A 22,417-nucleotide genomic window follows, 5' to 3' on the forward strand; every position below is an offset into this window, starting at 1 on the left:
ATGTTCCAGCTCTATATAGCTGAATTTCTTTTGTAAGTATGGTGCATCAGTTGCCACTCTGATGGGTTGTAAGATTGGGAGAGTATTGTGCTCTTCTATTGATGTCCTCTGTATGGAAGTTGGAGTCATGAGCGTAATTCGAAATTGCATTGGCCTTTTTGTAGGAAATTAAATTGGGGATTGAGGGAGATGATTTATAAATATGCCACAGCTTTTGTTTTTCTGCTCTTAGCGTACTAAGATTTTTATTCCACCATGCCGCGTAGATTTTTAAGGGAGTTGTTTTGCTTTGTGGAATGGCCACATTGGACGCGGATCTGATTGCTTTTGTAATGTTGGTCTTAAGTTGATGAACATTGGAGGTGTTCCAGTTTTTAAAGTTTTTTTTTTAAAAGTGGTTTGATAAATATCCCAGTTGGCAACGTCGGTATTAAAATTCGGGGACTTGGTGATATGACAAGGATTTAGCTTGGTTTGAATGACCGAGAGTAAGGGAAAATTATCACTACCATACAGACTACTTAGCGTTCTCCAGCTACATTTGGGGCTTAACTGTGCAGATGCCAGCCTTAAATCAATGTTTGTGAATGTGTTGTGGGTTGTAAAATGGGTGGGGGAGCCGTCGTTCAAAATAATTAAGTTTTCAGCGAAAATTACATTTTCAACTATGGTACCTCGTTTGTTGGACTTTTCAGAGCCCTACAGAGGGCTCCAAGCATTAAAATCTCCTAGTAGGATGGGTCTCGGATAAAACCGGGTTTTATGAAATAAATGCAAGTTAAGAATAAATGTAAATGTAAACGTAGATATTAATGTAAATGTAAGTATTAATGTAAATGTAAGTATATAAAGGTTAGATAATCTGTGTATAAATATATATATATATAAGTATAGTTACGTATGTATGTGCAAAATTAATGTTAAAGAGCGTTTAATGCTACTGTTAGTGTAAATGTTGTATACAATCCTTGAGAGTTTTATCACAAACTTAAATTCACTTTCCCCCGGCCTGGGTGATTTGAGATGGAATGAGCCATGTATATGAAGAGATAATTTAGATTTGAGTGGTTTTATTGGCGGCTGTTTTGGATTTGATGTATTCTTTTAAAGCTATTCAGGTCAGCGAAGGTGCATTGTCGCAAAAGATTTATAAGGTNACACCCATACCATCTTGGACTCTACATTTCTACCACCCAATATTTATTTTTTCGCTTTTGAGCACTGCCGAGAAGGTATCAACGTCCGTTTCAATGAGCACATTATAGTATTTAGACCTATCTTTCTTGACTTCAATGTGTTTAATAATTTNTTATATCGCATTTGAACATTATAGTTTTATGATCCGATATTCTATGTTCCTCCGCTTTTTCACATGACACTTCCTTTGCGTTCGAGCACAATAAGTCGATCAGTGTTTCGGAATATTCAGTAACCCTAGTATTAAAGTTAATTAACTGTTTCATTGCCTGATGGGCGAATATCTCATTCAGTCTCTTACTATATGTCGACATTATATTCAGGTTTATATTAAAATCTCCGATAATAATGGTATTTACCATGTTATCGCATACTTCCGACAAGATGGTCTCCATATATTCCAGAAAATCAGTATCACTTGAACTAGGTGAGTGATAGACCACCCCAATTTTCCATTTGGTTTCGAGATTTTTCAGTTGGATAACTACACACCAAACATTTTTATCGATAGATTTGTTTAGTATTATTTTAAAATCTAGTGCGTTACGCAATATTATGATTACCCCTCCTGTATGTCTACTGTACGAGTCACAGCTTACAACTTGATATGTTCGAAACTGTATTTCATAGTCATATATTTCCTCTGTTGTACAAGTTTCGGAACATAGAACTATATACGGATCAACAATTTCAATTAGCCTTTCAAGTTCTATTTTATTAGCTATTATACTATTTATGTTAAGATAAACGCATTTCAAGTAACTGTTATGCTTTTCATGTACTGGCTGAACCGTCAACTCCATGCCACGGTTCCTATTAACTGACTGTAATTGTTAATAGCTGGCTCTATTTCTCTTATGCTCTAGTTTCTTCATGTATACAGGACACTGTCGGTTAGTTGTCAAGTGGTTCACGTCGAGCCCTTGATTAAATTTTTTGTTTGCACGAATGCAATTGATACACTTGTTTATTTGCTCCTTTGTGCACTCCATTGTTTTATGATTACCCAAGCACTTCAGGCAGACCTCTTCATCCTTGCACTTCGTAGCTATATGATTGAAGCCCTTACATTTGTAGCAGATTGACACACCCATACCATCTTGGACTCTACATTTCTACCACCCAATATTTATTTTTTCGCTTTTGAGCACTGCCGAGAAGGTATCAACGTCCGTTTCAATGAGCACATTATAGTATTTAGACCTATCTTTCTTGACTTCAATGTGTTTAATAATTTTAAAGTCAGCACTTTTTAAACATTCATTTTGTTTTTTTTTCATTTCTACAAGTTGCTCGCTTTCATATTTAAAGCTTACTCCAAACGCCATTAACTTGGATTTAGCCGTATTCGGCACTCTAATTTCATAGCGGTCATTCATTTTATTTGCAATTGCGGTCTTTATTTTATCGCGCTCAGATTCGTTTTCGCTTTGAATAATGATTGTACCACTTTTCCTACCCTGCACATTGCTTATTTTTAGATTCGATGGATCAACGTTCTTATTCAGGTCCTCTTTTCTTTTCATCGCGTCTTGCTTCTCTTTCGGTTTTATGATCAGGGGTTTCTCTTTATTTATTTTCGGTTCTTTGTTGTTCACTTTTTAAGCGCTCAGCATATGAGGCCTTGCTATGAAGACTTGATTTCAGCTCTTCACTTACTGACTTTTTTATTTCTTCACATATTTTTCTACTTTCACTCTCATTTCGTACCATAGCCTCGCATAGATCTTGGCTATGCTTTTTCACATCTTCAGCTACAGCTTTCATCTTATTGACCTAAGCTATGCTCGTATCGCACGTTTTTTGAACTCTTTGCATTGCATCTATACGCTCACCGAATTTCCTCTCTATAGCTTCTGAAAGGAGCTTTAGCTCTTTAACCTGCATTTTTTGCGACTCTTGAAAGTCGTCTTTACACCCTTCTATGTTTTTACTATTATTCTCTATAGAGATATTCATATTTCGCAACACCTCATCNCTTCCGACAAGATGGTCTCCATATATTCCAGAAAATCAGTATCACTTGAACTAGGTGAGTGATAGACCACCCCAATTTTCCATTTGGTTTCGAGATTTTTCAGTTGGATAACTACACACCAAACATTTTTATCGATAGATTNCCTTCTATGTTTTTACTATTATTCTCTATAGAGATATTCATATTTCGCAACACCTCATCAATATTATGCATATATGTGAGACAACCATCGCACATAAAGTGCACACGTTTCGCATGTTTTTTGAACTCTTTGCATTGCATCTATATGCTCACCGAATTTCCTCTCTATAGCTTCTAAAAGGANTCGAAACTGTATTTCATAGTCATATATTTCCTCTGTTGTACAAGTTTCGGAACATAGAACTATATCCGGATCAACAATTTCAATTAGCCTTTCAAGTTCTATTTTATTAGCTATTATACTACTTATGTTAAGATAAACGCATTTCAAGTAACTGTTATGCTTTTCATGTACTGGCTGAACCGTCAACTCCATGCCACGGTTCCTATTAACTGACTGTAATTGTTAATAGCTGGCTCTATTTCTCTTATGCTCTAGTTTCTTCATGTATACAGGACACTGTCGGTTAGTTGTCAAGTGGTTCACGTCGAGCCCTTGATTAAATTTTTTGTTTGCACGAATGCAATTGATACACTTGTTTATTTGCTCCTTTGTGCACTCCATTGTTTTATGATTACCCAAGCACTTCAGGCAGACCTCTTCATCCTTGCACTTCGTAGCTATATGATTGAAGCCCTTACATTTGTAGCAGATTGACACACCCATACCATCTTGGACTCTACATTTCTACCACCCAATATTTATTTTTTCGCTTTTGAGCACTGCCGAGAAGGTATCAACGTCCGTTTCAATGAGCACATTATAGTATTTAGACCTATCTTTCTTGACTTCAATGTGTTTAATAATTTTAAAGTCAGCACTTTTTAAACATTCATTTTGTTTTTTTTTCATTTCTACAAGTTGCTCGCTTTCATATTTAAAGCTTACTCCAAACGCCATTAACTTGGATTTAGCCGTATTCGGCACTCTAATTTCATAGCGGTCATTCATTTTATTTGCAATTGCGGTCTTTATTTTATCGCGCTCAGATTCGTTTTCGCTTTGAATAATGATTGTACCACTTTTCCTACCCTGCACATTGCTTATTTTTAGATTCGATGGATCAACGTTCTTATTCAGGTCCTCTTTTCTTTTCATCGCGTCTTGCTTCTCTTTCGGTTTTATGATCAGGGGTTTCTCTTTATTTATTTTCGGTTCTTTGTTGTTCACTTTTTAAGCGCTCAGCATATGAGGCCTTGCTATGAAGACTTGATTTCAGCTCTTCACTTACTGACTTTTTTATTTCTTCACATATTTTTCTACTTTCACTCTCATTTCGTACCATAGCCTCGCATAGATCTTGGCTATGCTTTTTCACATCTTCAGCTACAGCTTTCATCTTATTGACCTAAGCTATGCTCGTATCGCACGTTTTTTGAACTCTTTGCATTGCATCTATACGCTCACCGAATTTCCTCTCTATAGCTTCTGAAAGGAGCTTTAGCTCTTTAACCTGCATTTTTTGCGACTCTTGAAAGTCGTCTTTACACCCTTCTATGTTTTTACTATTATTCTCTATAGAGATATTCATATTTCGCAACACCTCATCAATATTATGCATATATGTGAGACAACCATCGCACATAAAGTGCACACGTTTCGCATGTTTTTTGAACTCTTTGCATTGCATCTATATGCTCACCGAATTTCCTCTCTATAGCTTCTAAAAGGAGCTTTAGCTCTTTAACCTGCATTTTTTGCGACTCTTTACACCCTTTTATGTTTTTACTATTATTATCTATAGAGATATTCATATTTCGCAACACCTCATCAATATTATGCATAATATGCATCATCAATATTATGCAAAATATGCATAATATTATATGTGAGACAACCATCGCACATAAAGTGCACATAGGCATTGTCCGCAAGGACTTTTTTGCTGAACTCATCGAGATCAGAGCATTTCTTTGCCCAGTGAAACACTTTGCCGCATATACCTTCACAGCGGATTACACTCTCACCGCGTATTAGGCCTTTGCACTTATGGCAGTCACCCATTTTCTTGGATGACACTTCACTGCACTTTTGAGTGTTTTTTATTTATTTGCCGACGTCCCAAGCCTTGTCGCATGGTGTTATCGACACTTGTGTTTATTATGGTTCACAATTCGTTATTTGTGTTTGTATGTATGTGTTGTGTTTACTAGAGGTAAAGCACGAAGCCGCTGCTGCGCGCCTTTTCGCCTATCACTATTCTCTTCACTTTCACCGTTTTCTTCCTAGTCTCAAAGTATACTTTAATTTAATTTGATTTGCTTAAACTAGTGTCACTATCACGTTGCTATTTAGCAAAATTCACTTTTCGATTATATATATGAATCGCTATTTGCATTTGAAATCGCGTTGAGCTAATAAAAACCGCAGAATTTAAAAAACTTCGCGGAGCTAACTATAACACGACCTTTTACACCCACAACAAAACCTATAAGTTTTGTAGTTTGTAAGGATGTGGTGAGTGCGTTTTGTAGTTTTCGTCTTTTGCTCGTTGGTGAGTTATTTCGAATTCCATTGTGTCTGGTGTTTGTTTACTCGAATTTGTTTCAGTAGTGTTATTGAAAGTATTGTGATTTGAGGAGGAAGGGAAATGATAATTGTCGTGGTTCATTGGATATGTTGTTGCTACTGCTGTAGAAAGGTCTTGTAGGTCAGATGGTTGCAGCTCATTGCTAGTTGACTGGATGCTGTGAGTTTTATTTTGTCTGAAGACTTTCTGCTCGACGAAACCGGTTTTGGGGGATTCGCTGAGAAGAGTAGTGTTGTTGGTAGATTGTTTTGGCTTTGGTGCAGATATGTTGTTTGTATGTGCAGAGTTTGTTTCAATTTCATTGTAAGGTTTTAGGGCTGAGACGAAGGTGTGGGGGTTTGGTAGGATGGGATTCCGGGATTTGTATATTTTGTTTGCTTCTTTCATTGTACATTTTGTTTCAGTATTTATTTTTAGCACTTCTTTTGCTTGCAAATATTTTGGGCATATATTTGATGAAGCAGCATGTTCACCTGCACAGTTAGCGCAAAATGATCTGATGCATGCAAGGACCCAAAATAACCGTTATCACATTTTTCAAAAATAAAAAAGTCAAGGACAAAATATTGTTGTAGACAGGATTCTTCAAAGTTCTTGAGGTCTTCAGGACATTCTCTATAAGAATCCCTCGTGCTCTTTATTTTCCTAACTTTTTGAAAAAAGTCCAATATAAACGGTTAAAAGTNCAAGGACCCAAAATAACCGTTATCACATTTTTCAAAAATAAAAAAGTCAAGGACAAAATATTGTTGTAGACAGGATTCTTCAAAGTTCTTGAGGTCTTCAGGACATTCTCTATAAGAATCCCTCGTGCTCTTTATTTTCCTAACTTTTTGAAAAAAGTCCAATATAAACGGTTAAAAGTTGACTTTTATTTTTTCCGTAAAATAATAACGGTTAAAATGTGACTTTTATTTTTTCCGGCAAAAATAAAAGGCTTGGCTAAATACCGAAAGAGCCTTCAGTCTAAATAAAGTAAATTTGGTACCAATCGATTCGTTTCGACTTCTAGATTTCAAAAATATATAATTTGTCGCTATTGGGCCTCTGCGATTCAACAAGCGACACAAAAACTAGCTGAAGTCTGATTCACTTAGGTATATATGCAAAGGTTAACCGTACTCGTACAAACTTTTCATATAACAAAAAGCATTGCTAGAATATGAAATTACCATACGAATAACTGTATACCAATTCAATCGGTGTTGTTGGAATACTCGCACTTTTACTTAGGTACTATTTTCGTGACAAGTCTTTCAGGTGCGATAGTAATATGGTTTTTCCTTTGCTGGCCCGAAGAATTCGTAAGCAAAAATGTACTTAAGCTTTGAAAAAATCCATAAATACCAAAATAAAAAAGTGTACATTTAAGTGTTAAAGAAAATGGCTATTAACTACAAATATAAAGGTGATTCAAAGAAAAAATAACTTGTAAGTGCTAAGGTAAAACTTTTATATTCGGTAAGTTAGAATTATTACCTATTAAAGGTGTTGTTTATTTATACGTGTAAAAATTTAACAAAAGAAATCAAAATAAATTAACAATCAGTTAAAGAAAATCAAAAATTTTACAAACTGAAAACGTGTTCAAAAGTAGTGTATAGAGAGCTCAGATTTAGAGTAGAGAGAGATAGAGAATTTTGTTGACACATACACACATACATGTTTATCCACATCCATATACATACACACAAATGTTTATTTGTTCAAATGCACTAATCGCGTGCTGTGGTGTTGATTCAAACTCAACATTTGAAAGCACACATACCGTTGAAACACAATACCGACGAACGGCGAATTTTCGCACAGTAGTGCGACGACGGCGGAAACTTTCGCCCAAAAATTTCGCTCAGTAAAACACAACTACGGCGACAACGAATTCAGCTGCTTATGACATGGTACAATAAGGGGATGTCAGTGGCAAAAATACATCGATGTTTTTCTTTGATTCGATGCATCAAATTGTACATCGATATTTTTCGATGCATCGAAGACCATACATATGTACATCATAGGATTTTTCAGATAATGTTTCACTACAAAGTATGTTATTACCAAAATTGTAGAAAATTTGAAATAAATTACTGCAACTAAGCTAATTATGTTTCTAAATGGAACTTTTTGGAGCCATTTAAATTAATTTGTCAAAATCACCTCTCTTTTTTGTACAATTGAAAAACAGGTATNCAATTTTTTGGTCAAAGTCACTTATCTTTTTTTGTACAATTAAAAAACTGGACTGACGGTTTAATGTACTAGAAATTTCAAAAAATCCATACATCGACTATTTATACATCGAGTGTAAGATTTTCGATGCATCGATGTTTCTCCGACATCCCTAGGCAGAATCAAACTTTTAATTTTCTTTTATAAAGTGAGAATATAATTGTGCTAAAGAGACATACATTTTTGAAGATGGATCAAAGAACTTTTCGACTTGTGCAAATTTTTAAAATTATGAACATCATGTTCATAATGGTATAGCTGTATATTGAAGCACGCCAACGCTTAAAAAGGAGATGGTGGATCCGGCCAGTAAACCTTGCGAGGAAACGGCTTGGATTTCATGGAGTTAGCTTCGCTCTACTAAAGCTGAGAGAGGAAGAACATTTCTTTAAGGCCACGAGAATGACTGAGCCTAAGTTCAATGTCCTTCTTAATTTACTTAGAGAAAAGTTGCAAAGGTTTTCCAGAAGAGAGCCAATAGACGAAGAGACCCGTTTGGGTATGACGTTGATGTAAGTAGATGCTTACCATATACATAAATATACATATGCACATTTACACACATACCTATATTATAAACCGATAATAAATATATTGCCAGATACTTATCACAAGGATGTAGCCCACAATTTTTGGCATTCTCTTATAAAATGGGAGTCTCAACAGTAAGGAAAACCATTTACGAAACCTGTGATGCGATTTGGAATGAGCTGCATGCAATTTATGTTGCACAACCAAGTTTAACAGAGTGGAAAAACATTGCCAACGGGTTTGTAAAAAAAAATTTTTCCTGAAATGTGGTAATTGTTCTATTTTTTATTTCAAAAGATTTTACATGAAAAGTGGTATGCCCCATTGCCTCGGAGCAGTTGATGGCAAGCATGTCAACATAATTTGCCCGAAGCGCAGTGGCTCCTTATACTACAACTACAAAAAAACTTTCAGTATAGTCCTAATGGCAGCGTGCGATGCTGATTACTCCTATACCTTCGTTGATGTCGGTGCATTGGGAAGTCAAAGTGACGGTGGAGTTTTCGCTCATAGGGCTTTTGGGAATATGATATTGAGAAACAACATCATGCTACCTCCAGATGATAGCCTGCCTGGTAAACGAACAATCTTAATCTTAATCCTTATCTTAATATATATGAATCTAAATCCTAATGCTACTCTTAATATTAATCTTTAATCTAATCTTAATCTTACTCTTTATCCTAATATACTTTTAGTATTAATCTTTAAACTTTTTAATTTTTTTTTAGGTTCAGATAGAAACTTTCCATATTTTTTTGTGGGAGACAACGCGTTCCCTCTGAAACGCAATCTAATGCGCCCATATCCTGGACGCAATTTGCCAACCACGAAACTAAATTTTAATAAGAAGTTATCATCCGCTCGAGTCCATATTGAAAATGCATTTGGAATTCCCGCAAACAGATGGAGAATACTTCATACCACCCCTCAAGTAGCTCCAAACAATGTTGATAAGATAGTATTGGCCACGGTAGTTCTCCACAACTATTTGATGTTAGACAGAAGCAGCGGCTACTTCAGTGAAAATTTAGTGGATCGCGTAGAAGATGGCGTTTTTATTCCAGGAACATGGAGGCAATCAACTACAGACTTGAGACCCATTCGCATTTCCCAGGCTAATCGCTCATCGGCGGAGGCATTTGCATTAAGAGAAGAACTGGCAGAGTATTTATTAAACACATTAACTTATTTTTTATTAACTTCAATCATTTACAGTTAGTCAAATAAAAATTATACAGTGATCTTTTTAGAATATTTATAATGTTTTTAATTTTAAATTTTTTCGTTATCTTCTTATACCTCATTATTTAACGAAAGTCAAATAAATCTAAATTTCAAAGTTTGTGCAAAATGTGAGTATTAAAAGTCAACAAAGTTTCACCAACTTTGAAATTTAGATTTATTTGACTTTCGTTAGATAAAGAGGTATAAAAAAATAATGAAAAACTTTAAAATGAAAAACATTATAAATATTCTAAAAACACTGTAAATGGTTGCACAATTTTAGTCTACCAACTACGAATAACTAACGAAACTTTCACAGCTATTTACATACTTTTGACGAATAAAATATCATATTAAATTACGAAATTTGATGAAATTTTAGCAACCATTCACAACCTTACGACGAATAAAATACAAAAAATACATTATGAAATGACACAAGTTGTCCAAGTTGAAGACAAAAAACATAAAACCACTTAATTAAAAAAAAATAAAATCTATGTATGAATATTGCACCGTTCACTCTAATGTGCATGTTTTAAATTGCTTTCAATTTTGTAGAGATCAAACTTAATTATTTCACTTATTGCTAATGTTGGCTAGCTCATCATAAACCAAAGCAATTAGTTTTGCTTCTATTCGCCTTACATCGCCCTGCGGCAAATCAGCGCCACTTATTTTTTTTGCCAAGCTTTCAAATAATAAAGATGTCGCATCTCGCTCTTGGTCACTTGATATTGCAGCAGATGCGAGCTCTTTCACTGTAACCGCACATTCCTGCATCACTTCCGCAAAAACTTGCGTGACCTCTGCATCTGCTTGCTTCTTTGATGTTTTCCTCGGTAGCGGCTCTATTCTTTGGTGTTCTCCTTCATCTATTGTTGGTGTTGTTGGTGAGCTTTGATTCTCTGTGAGACTTGTTGATGAGGAGCAATTTAACAAAAAGTCAAGCTCCATATCTTCGTGGAGGTCACTTCCAACAGTTCTAAACAAGAATGTGTGAACAAGTAAACAAAAAAATCAAACCTCAGTCCAAAAAGTGAACACTCACGGCCTCGAATCCTTGTAATTGTCTAAAAAACTCAACGTCTGCAAATATTTCCACTTTTTTGTTGGACTCGGTGCGCCGCTGCCGGAGCTAAGTTGCGAAGTGCGCTTTCGCCTTTTGTAGGTGTCGCGAAGTCCTCTCCACCGCGTTTTACATGAATCGCCTACAAATATAGCTTCGATAGTATATTGAATGCAAAACGCTTCCTTTAATTTTTACTTACCCGGTAAACAAACAGATTTGCCGATTTCTTCCCAAATCACTGCCTTTTTAAACACGTTTTTGTATTCATTGCTCGATAAGTCGTACAACCATTCATGTTTTCTAATTTCTTCTATTAATATTTCATTAATATCCATTTTGTTTGCAATAATAACAAGAATTGTAAGAATTTAAGTTCGTTCGCCGCAATGTTTACTTTCTTCCACAAAAACAGCTTGTACACATGTCAGCTGATAGGGTGACCAAACGTAAAAAAGGAAACTTTGAGAACACAAAAGGAATATAATAACAAATAAATGGTTCAACAAGAACAGGAAATGTTAGAAAATAGTTTTTACTAAAATAAAATTTTTACGAACAGCAAGATTATTAATTTTTAACAAAAACTAATAAATTATTTTTCCTTTTCGATTTAAAAACTTGAGAATATTTAGCATTTGGCCACAATGGATCGTATTTTGCCGTTGCCGCCAGCGACGACGATAGAAATATGTCTATCGTTGCGAACAGTCGTCGGACGAAAGTCGTCGTTCGCTTTGGTTGTGTGCGTTCTCATATACGACAGTGTGTTTTAATTTTTACAGCGAACATTCGCAGCGAAAAGTTCGTCGTTCGTCGGCATTGTGTTTCAGGTGTTACATGTCTGGCTGTAGCCGAGTGCGCAAAGATGTTGGCACAATTTGTCAATTTCCAGATTCCCGATGGTCAGAGTTCAAATCCCATTGCTGGCAACATGCAAATTAAATATTTTTTTTATCTTGATTATTCACTTCACGGATGCTTTTTCAGAACGAACGCGTACGCATTTGATTTAAATAATGTGCATTATACGCTACTTTTGAATACGTTTGTCGTAAACTTTAAACGCCTAAAAAATGTATTAAGGGAGTTCGCAAATTATCATCAAAGTCATATTATGATTTTTTGTAGTGCTAAAAAATAGTTGGTTGACGTTTCAAGTTCTCTAAACATTTATTTAAGCTTTTAAAGTTTACGACATACAACAATACGACACTTACGACACCGTTGTGAATCGCTCAAATCATTTGTTCTTTTTTTTTTTTGAAATTGGGAGTAAAAAAGTTTTAATTCCGATCCGCTCGAATTGCAAATTGAAGATGTCAATGCTGATACTGAATTTTTCATATGTCCTATGTGTTTTAAATGATTTTAAATAACCAGTATAGTACGGACTTCTCGAAAACTATTATTAATTCAATTCCCCATTATATTTAATTACATAGAAAACATTCAAAGAAATACTCCACGGATCTTCATTAAGAATTGGCATTTAATATGTTGCTATCCCGGGCATCAAACGTCAGCTAGTTTTGGTCTCGTTTGCTGAGTCAGAACCCGAACATCAACATTATATATTTTTGAAATCTAGAAGTCAAGACGAATCGATTGGTACCAAATTTACTTTATTTGTACCTAAGGTTTTTTTGTTATTTAGCTAAGCCTTTTATTTTTGCCGGAAAAAATAAAAGTCACATTTTAACAGTTATTGTTTGACTGAAAAAATAAAAGTCAAATTATAACAGTAATTTTTTTTCTCATAAAATAAAAGTCACAAAATAACTTTTTTCTCGAAACTTTTATTATAAAAGTCATAACCGGTTGGGTCCCTGGATGCATGGGTCGGGGATGTGGGGTGGTAGGTTGCATGTAGAGCAGGCTGGAAAATGTTTACAGAATTTTTGCGTATGCCCTAATTTTTGGCACATCTTGCATCGCATGGGATTCGGGTAAAACGGGCGCACTTGCGTAGTTATCCAAGCTATATCAATTTTCTCTGGTAGAAAATAGCTGTCGAATGAGATTAGGACAACTCCTGTGGGTTTAGAAATTCCGTTTGTAGTACGTTGAAATTTGTAGATATTCGTAACATTGTAGTTTTTGAGTTCTTCGATCTCCCTTTCCGGGACGTTGTTCAAAAATGGAGCATAAACCGTGCCTTTAACGCTGTTTAGGTTGTCGTGCTATTTGGTCGTGATTTCACAATGGCCAGGGAGAGATCGATCGTCAATGAACTTTTTGGCTGATTGTTGGTTTTTGACGAGAAGTATTAAACCACCATCTGACTGCAGGCTTATTGAATTGATATCCTTACATAAGGCGAGTAATGATTTGTGAATTGCAAATATCGAGTAGTTGGAAAAAGATTTGTTTTCATCAGCTGGTTTTATAACTATAAATTTAGGATCATCCTGTTTAGTCACGGGGAGTTCGGAGAACTCTTCGCACAAATTTGATGTCTTTTTCCGTTTAGAACGGGGACTGGGTGATAATAGAGCATATCTTGTTTAGGTCTGTGACCTAAATATATTGCACCACCCTAATACGCGTTTTGTCACTTGATGTAAGAGCACACAAGCACATATATAAGTTACGGCTAACTTTCCAGCCGCTAACAATAAGCCCCACTGTACGGTAACTTAGCTGAGGGGAAACTTAACGAAAGTTACTGTGCGGTGGGCTACATCCCTTTTCGTTTGTTAGCACTTTTTCACTTCTTAGAAGACAGCAAGGAATCACGTCAGCTATCACACCACGTTCGGTAAGCGAACTCTTGTGTGCCCAATTATTCAAACTCATCGATAATTACAAATAAAACGACCTTTAATTTCATTGCACTAAAACCACTGTGTCTTTAATTTATTCTTGTTTTTCGTTACATTAACTTTACGCTGGTGCGCTCCATCTTTGTGCGACGCCACCTGCGTAAATATTGGTCTTCGAGCCTAAAAAGTAACCATATAATACAGTCCACATAGCATCACATCAACTGCCTCAACCGATCGCCACATTGGTGACAACAGCATCACGTTCGTCTACGTTTACCTGAGTTTTTCGCACCACAACCAACGTGCCACAAGAGCTACATCAAGCGTTTTTCTGCGGTTTGCTACACAAGCAGCGATTGTTTGGTTCATCGCTTAACCGGCTGTTCAAAAAATCAACGTTTTGGTTTGCATCATATTGACCACAAGCAGCACGTTTGCATCACAGCATCACGTTTGCATCACAGCACCACTAGTTTCAGCGACACATTTTTTAACAAACCAGGATATCGCACTACACGGCATATAACAACACATTAAGGTACGTGGTTGAATTTCATTGCACTTGTATGTATACGAATCTTAAAAAAAAACGCGCGTGATTATTTTGTAAAAATAAAAAGGGGAGAAAACTCAGTGCTTAATATTTTTCCGAAAACAAAAAATTGAACATTTTCACGTTTGTTGGTGTATCGGCTAACATTAACGAATTGCGCGAACGTCCATTTTGATTCTTGATACGGTGTTGTTTGTGTAAAAATACCAGTCGCATTTACCGAAGCACAAGATTGATAAAATTTATTCTTTTCTTGTAAAGCACAGAATTTAGTTTTTTCTCATTTTACTGGCTTTCACTTTTATTTGCATTTTATTAATCGCGTAACTTCAAGTATATTTTGCGAAACTCCTTTGGTTTCTTTTCACATTGCACTTGTCTATTATTAGTGGCGCGCTTGTACATATTGCTGATCACTTCACTGGGTTGTTTCCCCCATTTATTTGTTGGTTGCATAAAATCACAGCCGCGCTTGAACAAACACAATTTCTTCATCAGAAATTTTAAATAAACTGCATATTGTGAATATCAATTATTTACACACGTATATCACATATTTGATAAGTTGGGTGGCGAGTGACTTGCACATTTTTTTGCATATACGCACATGCACATACGTAATTACGTATTCGACAGTCTTACTTGGCTGGAAAATAAATAAGTCGTTATTTAAATATACAAGTTATCCTTTGGTGTTCTTATAAGACAGTAGGCTTATTTCGTGCTAAGCGGTTTTAGTGGCAAACTTTTTTTACAAAGCGGCGATTCACACAAACAAATCTTTTGTCTTGCGTCCACTTCAGTTGCCCTTGGTCAAAAATGGATACCTTTATTCGTCAGGCAGATTCAGTAACAGAATTCGAATCTGACTACAACTCTATGCAGCCATCAGAGCACACAAGGCACCCCTTATTTTGCCAAAATAATGAATTAAAGGCTCTGTGGGAAAAGGTAAAGGGGTCTTATGATGTGGCTCTGCGCATCAAAAGAGCTCGAAACCAAAGAACTGACAGCAATTAAAAAGAAGTATAAGAGCACCTATTTCAGGTTTTTGCGGTGCCAAGCAGCAATGGCTGACCTTTCAGAGCAACTCGCAAAGACTAAAAAGGAAAGCGAATACAAGTCAGGTCGCGAGCTTAATATTCATCTCCCTCCTTGTGACACAGACGTTTTTAAAGGAGATTATCTTTCGTGGCCATCGTTTAGGGATATTTTTACGGCCATATACATTCTAAATAAGCGCCTTACCCCAGTTGAGAAGCTGTATCACCTCCGGCAAAAAACTCAGGGGGAGGCCAAGGAAATAGTACAGAGATCCCCATTAACCAACGATGGCTTTGGTGCGGCCTGGAGAAATCTATGTGACAGGTACGAAAATAAACGTATCCTGGTCAATGCTCAATTAAAGGTATTATTTAATTTTAACGCAGTTGAGACTGATTGCGGTAGCTCCATCAAGAAACTGCAACGCAACATAAATAATTGCATCTCGTCGCTTCAGTGTCATCAGATTGATGTTTCAAATTGGGATACAATATTCACATATTTGTGTTCGACAAAACTGCCAGAAACGACACTGGCACTATGGGAGCAAACCATAGAAAATAAAACTGAGATTTCCAAATGGGTAGATATGGATAAATTCCTATCCAATCGGTTTCAAACACTGGAAACCGTGACAGGTCTTAGGGGAGATATAGTTTCGAAACCTAAACCACCAAGCTCTCGGAATTCTGCAGAGACGCCTGCAAAAAAGCTTGGCGCCTTTCAAGCCAGTGTAGCAAAGGCAACATGTAAAATGTGCAACAGCAATGTACACAAGCTATCAAAGTGCGACAGATTTTTGCGTCTAAAGCCGACGGAGCGAGTAGATTACGTGAAGAGCATTCGCAGTTGCTTGAATTGTTTATCTGCTGGGCACACAGTCTCAAGATGTACCAGCTCATTTAACTGCAGCACTTGTCATTCGAGACATTAGAAGTTGCTCCATATGCCAATTCAGCCAAAAGCAACAACTGATCCATCGGGTAACGTAGAATCTACTCCAAACCAGGCTCAATCAAGACGCGAACCTAAAAAAGGAAACATCAAGTCGGTTACAAATGTAAATTCTTGTTACGCAAATACAAGTAAAGGAGTTCTATTGGGAACAGCACGGGTTAGCATACACTACAATGNACAGAGATCCCCATTAACCAACGATGGCTTTGGTGCGGCCTGGAGAAATCTATGTGACAGGTACGAAAATAAACGTATCCTGGTCAATGCTCAATTAAAGGTATTATTTAATTTTAACGCAGTTGAGACTGATTGCGGTAGCTCCATCAAGAAACTGCAACGCAACATAAATAATTGCATCTCGTCGCTTCAGTGTCATCAGATTGATGTTTCAAATTGGGATACAATATTCACATATTTGTGTTCGACAAAACTGCCAGAAACGACACTGGCACTATGGGAGCAAACCATAGAAAATAAAACTGAGATTTCCAAATGGGTAGATATGGATAAATTCCTATCCAATCGGTTTCAAACACTGGAAACCGTCACAGGTCTTTGGGGAGATATAGCTTCGAAACCTAAATCACCAAGCTCTCGGACTTCTGCGGAGACGCCTGCAAAAAAGCTTGGCGCCTTTCAAGCCAGTGTAGCAAAGGCAACATGTAAAATGTGCAACAGCAATGCGCACAAGCTATCAAAGTGCGACAGATTTTTGCGTCTAAAGCCGACGAAGCGAGTAGATTACGTGAAGAGCATTCGCAGTTGCTTGAATTGTCTATCTGCTGCGCACACAGTCTCATGATGTACCAGCTCATTTAACTGCAGCACTTGTCATTCGAGACATTAGAAGTTGCTCCATATGCCAATTCAGCCAAAAGCAACAACTGATCCATCGGGTAACGTAGAATCTACTCCAAACCAGGCTCAATCAAGACGCGAACCTAAAAAAGGAAACATCAAGTCGGTTACAAATGTAAATTCTTGTTACGCAAATACAAGTAAAGGAGTTCTATTGGGAACAGCACGGGTTAGCATACACTACAATGGTGTAAATTTTACGGCTAGAGCGCTTATAGATTCTGGTTCTGAGTGCTCGTTGATTACTGAGAGACTCAAACAGAGAATCAACCTGCCAACAAAACGCTTGCATGCCCATGTTTCGGGCATCAATAACTCACTATCTACGCAGGTAAATGAAGCGTGCGCCATTCAATTGCGGTCGCCCACAGACCCGTTGATAAGCATAGATGCTGTTGTACTGATGTTACCAAAACTAACAGGGGATCTGCCGACTTGCCAAGTAAGCGCAATGACTCGGCAAGCATTCCCTGACTTAGTCCTGGCGGATAAAAGGTTCTTCATTAATGAACCAGTTGATCTCGTCCTCGGAGGAGACATATATCCCCAGATAATTTTAGGCGGCATAAAAAAGAACGTATTAAAAATGCTTCTCGCCCAAGAAACCGTGTTCGGATGGATTTTAACTGGCTGTGCGGAAGCATCGAGTCCAGCCAAAAATAGCGTGTCCTTTTACAATGAAGTTAATCTGGAAAAGCAGTTGACCGCTTTTTGGGAATTAGAAGACATCCCTAGAGAGAGAATTCCCAATGACGATGATACGTATTGCGAAGAGCTCTTCAAGGCAACAACTACGAGAAACGTTGACGGAAAATACGTTGTCTTTCTACCCTTCAAAAAGGAGTTTCCAAAAGCTTTGTGCCTAGGGCCTTCACTGAAGAGTGCGTGTTCACACCGGAACGAGGCACGACTAGCGAAAAAACCTGTTCTTGAAACAGAATATAACCGCGTCTTAATGGAATACGAAACGTTAGGACATATGTCGAAAGCAGACAACGTGTCGGTAAACGCGACAGATTGTTATTTTTTACCGCATCACGCTGTCTTGAAGGAATAAAGTACCACCACTAAGGTCCGAGTGGTGTTCAACGCCTCATGCCCTACCGCTAACGGCGTGAGTTTAAACGTTGTTCTACTCCCAGGTCCAATACTACAGGCCGATATAACCATACTCATCCTCCGCTGGAGATTGTAGAAGTACGTCTTCAACAGTGACATTAAAAAAATGTAACGGCAAATTTGGGTAAAGGACAGCCAAACAAGATACCAACGAATCGCTTTCCGGAACAGCCCAAAGGAGCCTCTCAGTCTTTACGAACTGAAAACGGTAACCTTCGGAATTAACTGTGCTCCTTATCTCGCCATAAGGACATTACATCAACTCTCGGACGATGTGATGAGCTCTTATCCACTAGCATCGAACATTTTGAGGAAATGTATGTACGTCGACGACGTACTGGCAGGAGGACATAGCATCGACTCTGCGATAAGAGCTCGAGACGAAATCTCCCAAGCGCTAAACTCGGCGGGCTTTCCACTACGGAAATGGACTGCAAACTGCAGTGAAATCCTACAAGGAATATCAAAGCAAGATCTGAAAGAAGACTTTCTAGAGTTTGAAGATACCAGCACGGTAAAGCTCTAGGAATCAGGTGGAATGCTCACTCAGACTATTTCTACTTTACTGCGAAACCTATAGAGAATCGCAACGCCATAACAAAAAGGGCAATACTGTCAGCTATCGCCAAACTGTTTGATCCGCTCGGTTGGCTCGCGCCTGCTATAATCGTCGCCAAAATTATAATGCAGAGCATTTGGCTTGAAGGGACAGATTGGGACGAGACCGTGTCCCCAATTTTAGACCGCTGGCAAACCTTTATGAGGGATTATACAGAAATTAATAATATTCGCATACCCAGGTGGGTTCATTTTCTCCAACAGACGTCGTGGAAATTCACGGTTTCAGCGATGCATCGGAAAAAGCGTTTGCAGCAATGGTTTTCCTATGGATAAAGACAAAGGAAAAAATCTTTATCAATTTGCTCATGGCAAAAACAAGAGTGGCCTCCGTAAAGACAATTTCTTTGCCCAGGTTGGAGCGCTGCGGTGCAGTACTACTAGCAGAAACAGTCGTTGAAAACCTTAATCTTGTTCAGGTGAAAGTGAATCTTTGGACGGATTCAACGATACTTTTAGCTTGGATTCGAAAACCTCCGTGTTCGTGGTCAACATTTGTTGCCCACAGGATAGCAAAGCTAGTAGTCAAGGTAGGAAATAAAAATTGGCGCCATGTGGATTCGGCCTCAAACCCAGCAGATCTTGCCAGGAGAGGACTCTCGGCTAGTGATCTAGTCAACAACTCCTTGTGGTGGCAGGGTCGTTCTTGGTTACAAGAAGACTATTCGAGATGGCCAGCACAAGAATCGGACTATGACACAACCATTGAAGGAAAAAGGGTGCATGTTCATGCAACAACAAAAGTAAACGACATTCTCGATCGATTTTCTGATTTGTCACGGGCTTTGAGAGTTATATCTTTTATTATGAGATTTTATCAAAGAATCAATCCCAAAACAAAATCTTCTTTTAAACCGGAGTCTCGCTCAATTTCGCCCAACTAAATTAAAACAACGACCCAACGCTTAAAAACAATTTGTCAAAAACAATATTACAGCAAAGAATATATAAGGTTAAAATCTGGAAAATCCATCGACGGAAAAAGTGAAATCCTGCCTCTTAACCCGTTCATCGACAAAGAAGAGATTCTGAGGGCTGGTGGTCGTCTGAGCGCGTCTTGCGATCTGTCCCACAATGAACGTCATCCCATTATTCTTCCGTATGGTTGTAGGTTGTCCCGTCTCTTTGTCCAGTTTATCCATAAAATTTCCTTGCACGGAGAAAACCAGCTGATGTTGCGGCTCATCCGATCGCAGTATTGGATTCCCGGGGTGAAAAACTTGATACGGTCCGTCATACATAACTGCAATGTCTGCACGATCCACAAGAAGCGGTCGCAAACTCAACTTATGGGAATCCTTCCCAAAGAACGCATAACCTTTTCCCCTGCATCCAGAACCACGGGAGTGGATTTCGCCGGCCCGTTCGACATCAAGTCCTACCGGGGCAGAGGATGTCGCATGTCTAAAGGCTACGTTTGTCTTTTCGTCTGCTTCTCGACGAAAGCCATTCGCCTCGAAGCTACCAGCGACCTTAGCACCCCGTCCTTTCTGGCCGCTTTAGCAAGATTTGTTGTTCCAAAAAATGTTTACTCCGACAATGGTACTAACTTTGTCGGAGCCTCACGATCTTTACGAGCGGAATTTAAAGCATTTTTTGCTGAGGCACGCAATAGCACCCGCACTAAATATAGCCATCAAACCTTAGAGTGGCATTTCATACCCGCTAGGGCCCTCACATGGCCGGTTTGTGGGAAGCTGGGGTGAAAAGTTTCAAAACCCACTTTAAAAAGGTTGCGTCCGACCACAAATATACTTTTGAATAGTTCAGCACACTCTTATGCCGTATTGAGTTTTGTCTCAACTCACGAGCACTAGGCCACTCTTCAAACGAACCGGCTGACCTGGAGCCGCTTACCCCAGGTCATTTTCTATTCGGCGGGCATCTTCTTGCCCCACCCGAAATCGATGTAAACGGAAGTCCTGCCTCAATCGTAAATCGATGGCAGAAACTGAAGACCCTACACCAGACATTCTGTAGGAGATGGAAAACGGAATACCTCGCCGAAATGCAGAAACGCATCAACTGGAAACATCCACAAACCAACTTAAAGCTAGGAGACCTTGTCGTCGTTAAAGAGGAAAACCTGTCCCCAAACGAATGGAGATTGGGGAGAATAGTCAAGCTACACCCAGGTTCCGACAACCGAGTAAGAGTAGTCGACATCGAAACAGCTAAGAGAGAAATCAGAAGGCCAAATGCAAAATTGGTCCTACTTCCGCCCTACAATGAGAACTGCACAACCTTGCAGTAAACTTCTTACCTACTCTTCATTCCACTTCACAAAAAAAACCCATCTATTCCACTTCTCTTCACCCTGCATCATCCCAAATCTCAAATCGCAAATAATGTAGCTACAGAGTTTCTAAATATAAATAATTTTGAAAGCGCATGGTTAAACATGCGTACCTACAGGAAGTTCTTTCGTTATAGCATAAGCGTCATTACAAAAGGAGATTATATCAGTGAGATATATTAAACCAAAAAAAAGGTGATGGTTCTTACCCAGGAGCCCTGGGTCGATCTGGTAACACGGAACCGACCAACTCAGATCATTTGCCAGGTAATCAAAGTGATACGTTCAAAATGTATAGAAATGGCGAAATTGGTTCTAATTTTCTAAGTTTGAGCTGTGAATTTTTAAATTATTACCTTGTTGATACCCACGCAAGAACCGCATTAACAAAAAAACCGATTTAATTCAACATATATTTCTTTCAATTATTTATACCTCCGTCCTTATAGCGCACTCGATGAAGCCGTATTCAAAAGCAAACAACATCTGCTATTTTTATACGACATTTCTCTAATAATTAATTAAATTAATTATGAGAGAAATATTTATTGGAGTATTTAATGAACTTCGTATTAGACCTCTGCATGAGTTGATTCAAACTTCTAGCCAAACAGAGTACAGTAGATTTCAATTTTCTATTTTATATACAAAACACTCAGCGTTTTAAATTTTATAATTTATGAATATTCATTTTGTTTTAAATTTTCTGCCTTCCAATGGAAGAATGTGAATGAATGAAATTCAAACTCATTTTGGTTATTGTTTTTGCTACAAACAAGTCTTTTCGTATTTAAATAGGAACGCAGCATTACATACAAACATACATACATATGTACGTTTGTACAAATGTAAATAAAAAAATATTTTTGGATATTCATAAACAAAATTTTTCATCTATTTCAATTCAATTTATCTTCACATTGTTTGAATATTGTTATGACGACACCCATATCAGAACAGTATTCACTCAAACTCAAAAAATTTGAAGGTAAACTCATTCATTGGTTTTTTATATGAATAATTCATATGCGCTGAAAGTAGTGAGGAAGACGAACCCGAGTCCCCAGTCGATGATGATGGAGTAGCTGTCCCACCGCCTGACTATGACGAGGTACGAATAGTGATTACGCGGCTGAAAAACAACAAAGCTGCTGGAGCTGACGGCCTGCCAGCCGAGCTATTCAAGTACGGCGGCGAGGAGCTGATGAGGTGCATGCATCAGCTCGTATGCAGAATATGGTCAGATGAACGCATGCCCGACGACTGGAATTTAAGTGTGCTCTGCCCAATCCACAAGAAAGGCG

The 22,417-nt window shown here is 37.9% G+C and overlaps 2 protein-coding genes across 2 annotated transcripts; one reads left to right on the forward strand and one right to left on the reverse strand.

Annotated features, from left to right (window-relative positions):
• Positions 1-8,349: 8,349 nt before the first annotated feature.
• On the forward strand, positions 8,350-9,826 carry LOC108362459 (uncharacterized). The gene is made up of 5 exons (XM_017615439.1): positions 8,350-8,585; positions 8,675-8,842; positions 8,902-9,179; positions 9,336-9,771; positions 9,823-9,826. Exons 1-5 carry the CDS (start codon positions 8,476-8,478, stop codon positions 9,824-9,826), a joined length of 996 nt encoding a protein of 331 aa, XP_017470928.1. The 5' UTR covers positions 8,350-8,475.
• A 584-nt stretch (positions 9,827-10,410) lies between these two features.
• LOC108362460 (uncharacterized) lies at positions 10,411-11,238 on the reverse strand. The gene is made up of 3 exons (XM_017615440.1): positions 11,103-11,238; positions 10,883-11,042; positions 10,411-10,816 (listed from the first exon to the last, which is right to left on the reverse strand). Exons 1-3 carry the CDS (start codon positions 11,236-11,238, stop codon positions 10,411-10,413), a joined length of 702 nt encoding a protein of 233 aa, XP_017470929.1.
• Between the last annotated feature and the right edge of the window lie 11,179 nt (positions 11,239-22,417).

The sequence above is a fragment of the Rhagoletis zephyria genome, unplaced genomic scaffold (genome assembly GCF_001687245.7).
Source record: "Rhagoletis zephyria isolate East Lansing unplaced genomic scaffold, Rhagoletis_zephyria_1.1 Rzeph_scaffold_01018, whole genome shotgun sequence".
NCBI lineage: Eukaryota > Metazoa > Arthropoda > Insecta > Diptera > Tephritidae > Rhagoletis > Rhagoletis zephyria.

What these genes read in the sequence shown, in the direction of transcription:
- LOC108362459 (XM_017615439.1), top strand. Translation starts at nt 8,476, where the DNA reads ATGACTGAGCCTAAGTTCAATGTCCTTCTTAATTTACTTAGAGAAAAG. An exon ending in TGGAAAAACATTGCCAACGG is followed by an intron (nt 8,843 to 8,901) that starts GTTTGTAAAAAA and finishes TTATTTCAAAAG; the next exon opens with ATTTTACATGAAAAGTGGTA. An exon ending in TCCAGATGATAGCCTGCCTG is followed by an intron (nt 9,180 to 9,335) that starts GTAAACGAACAA and finishes ATTTTTTTTTAG; the next exon opens with GTTCAGATAGAAACTTTCCA.
- LOC108362460 (XM_017615440.1), bottom strand. Translation starts at nt 11,238, where the DNA reads ATGGATATTAATGAAATATTAATAGAAGAAATTAGAAAACATGAATGG. An exon ending in CAAATCTGTTTGTTTACCGG is followed by an intron (nt 11,043 to 11,102) that starts GTAAGTAAAAAT and finishes CTATATTTGTAG; the next exon opens with GCGATTCATGTAAAACGCGG. An exon ending in AATTACAAGGATTCGAGGCC is followed by an intron (nt 10,817 to 10,882) that starts GTGAGTGTTCAC and finishes ATTCTTGTTTAG; the next exon opens with AACTGTTGGAAGTGACCTCC.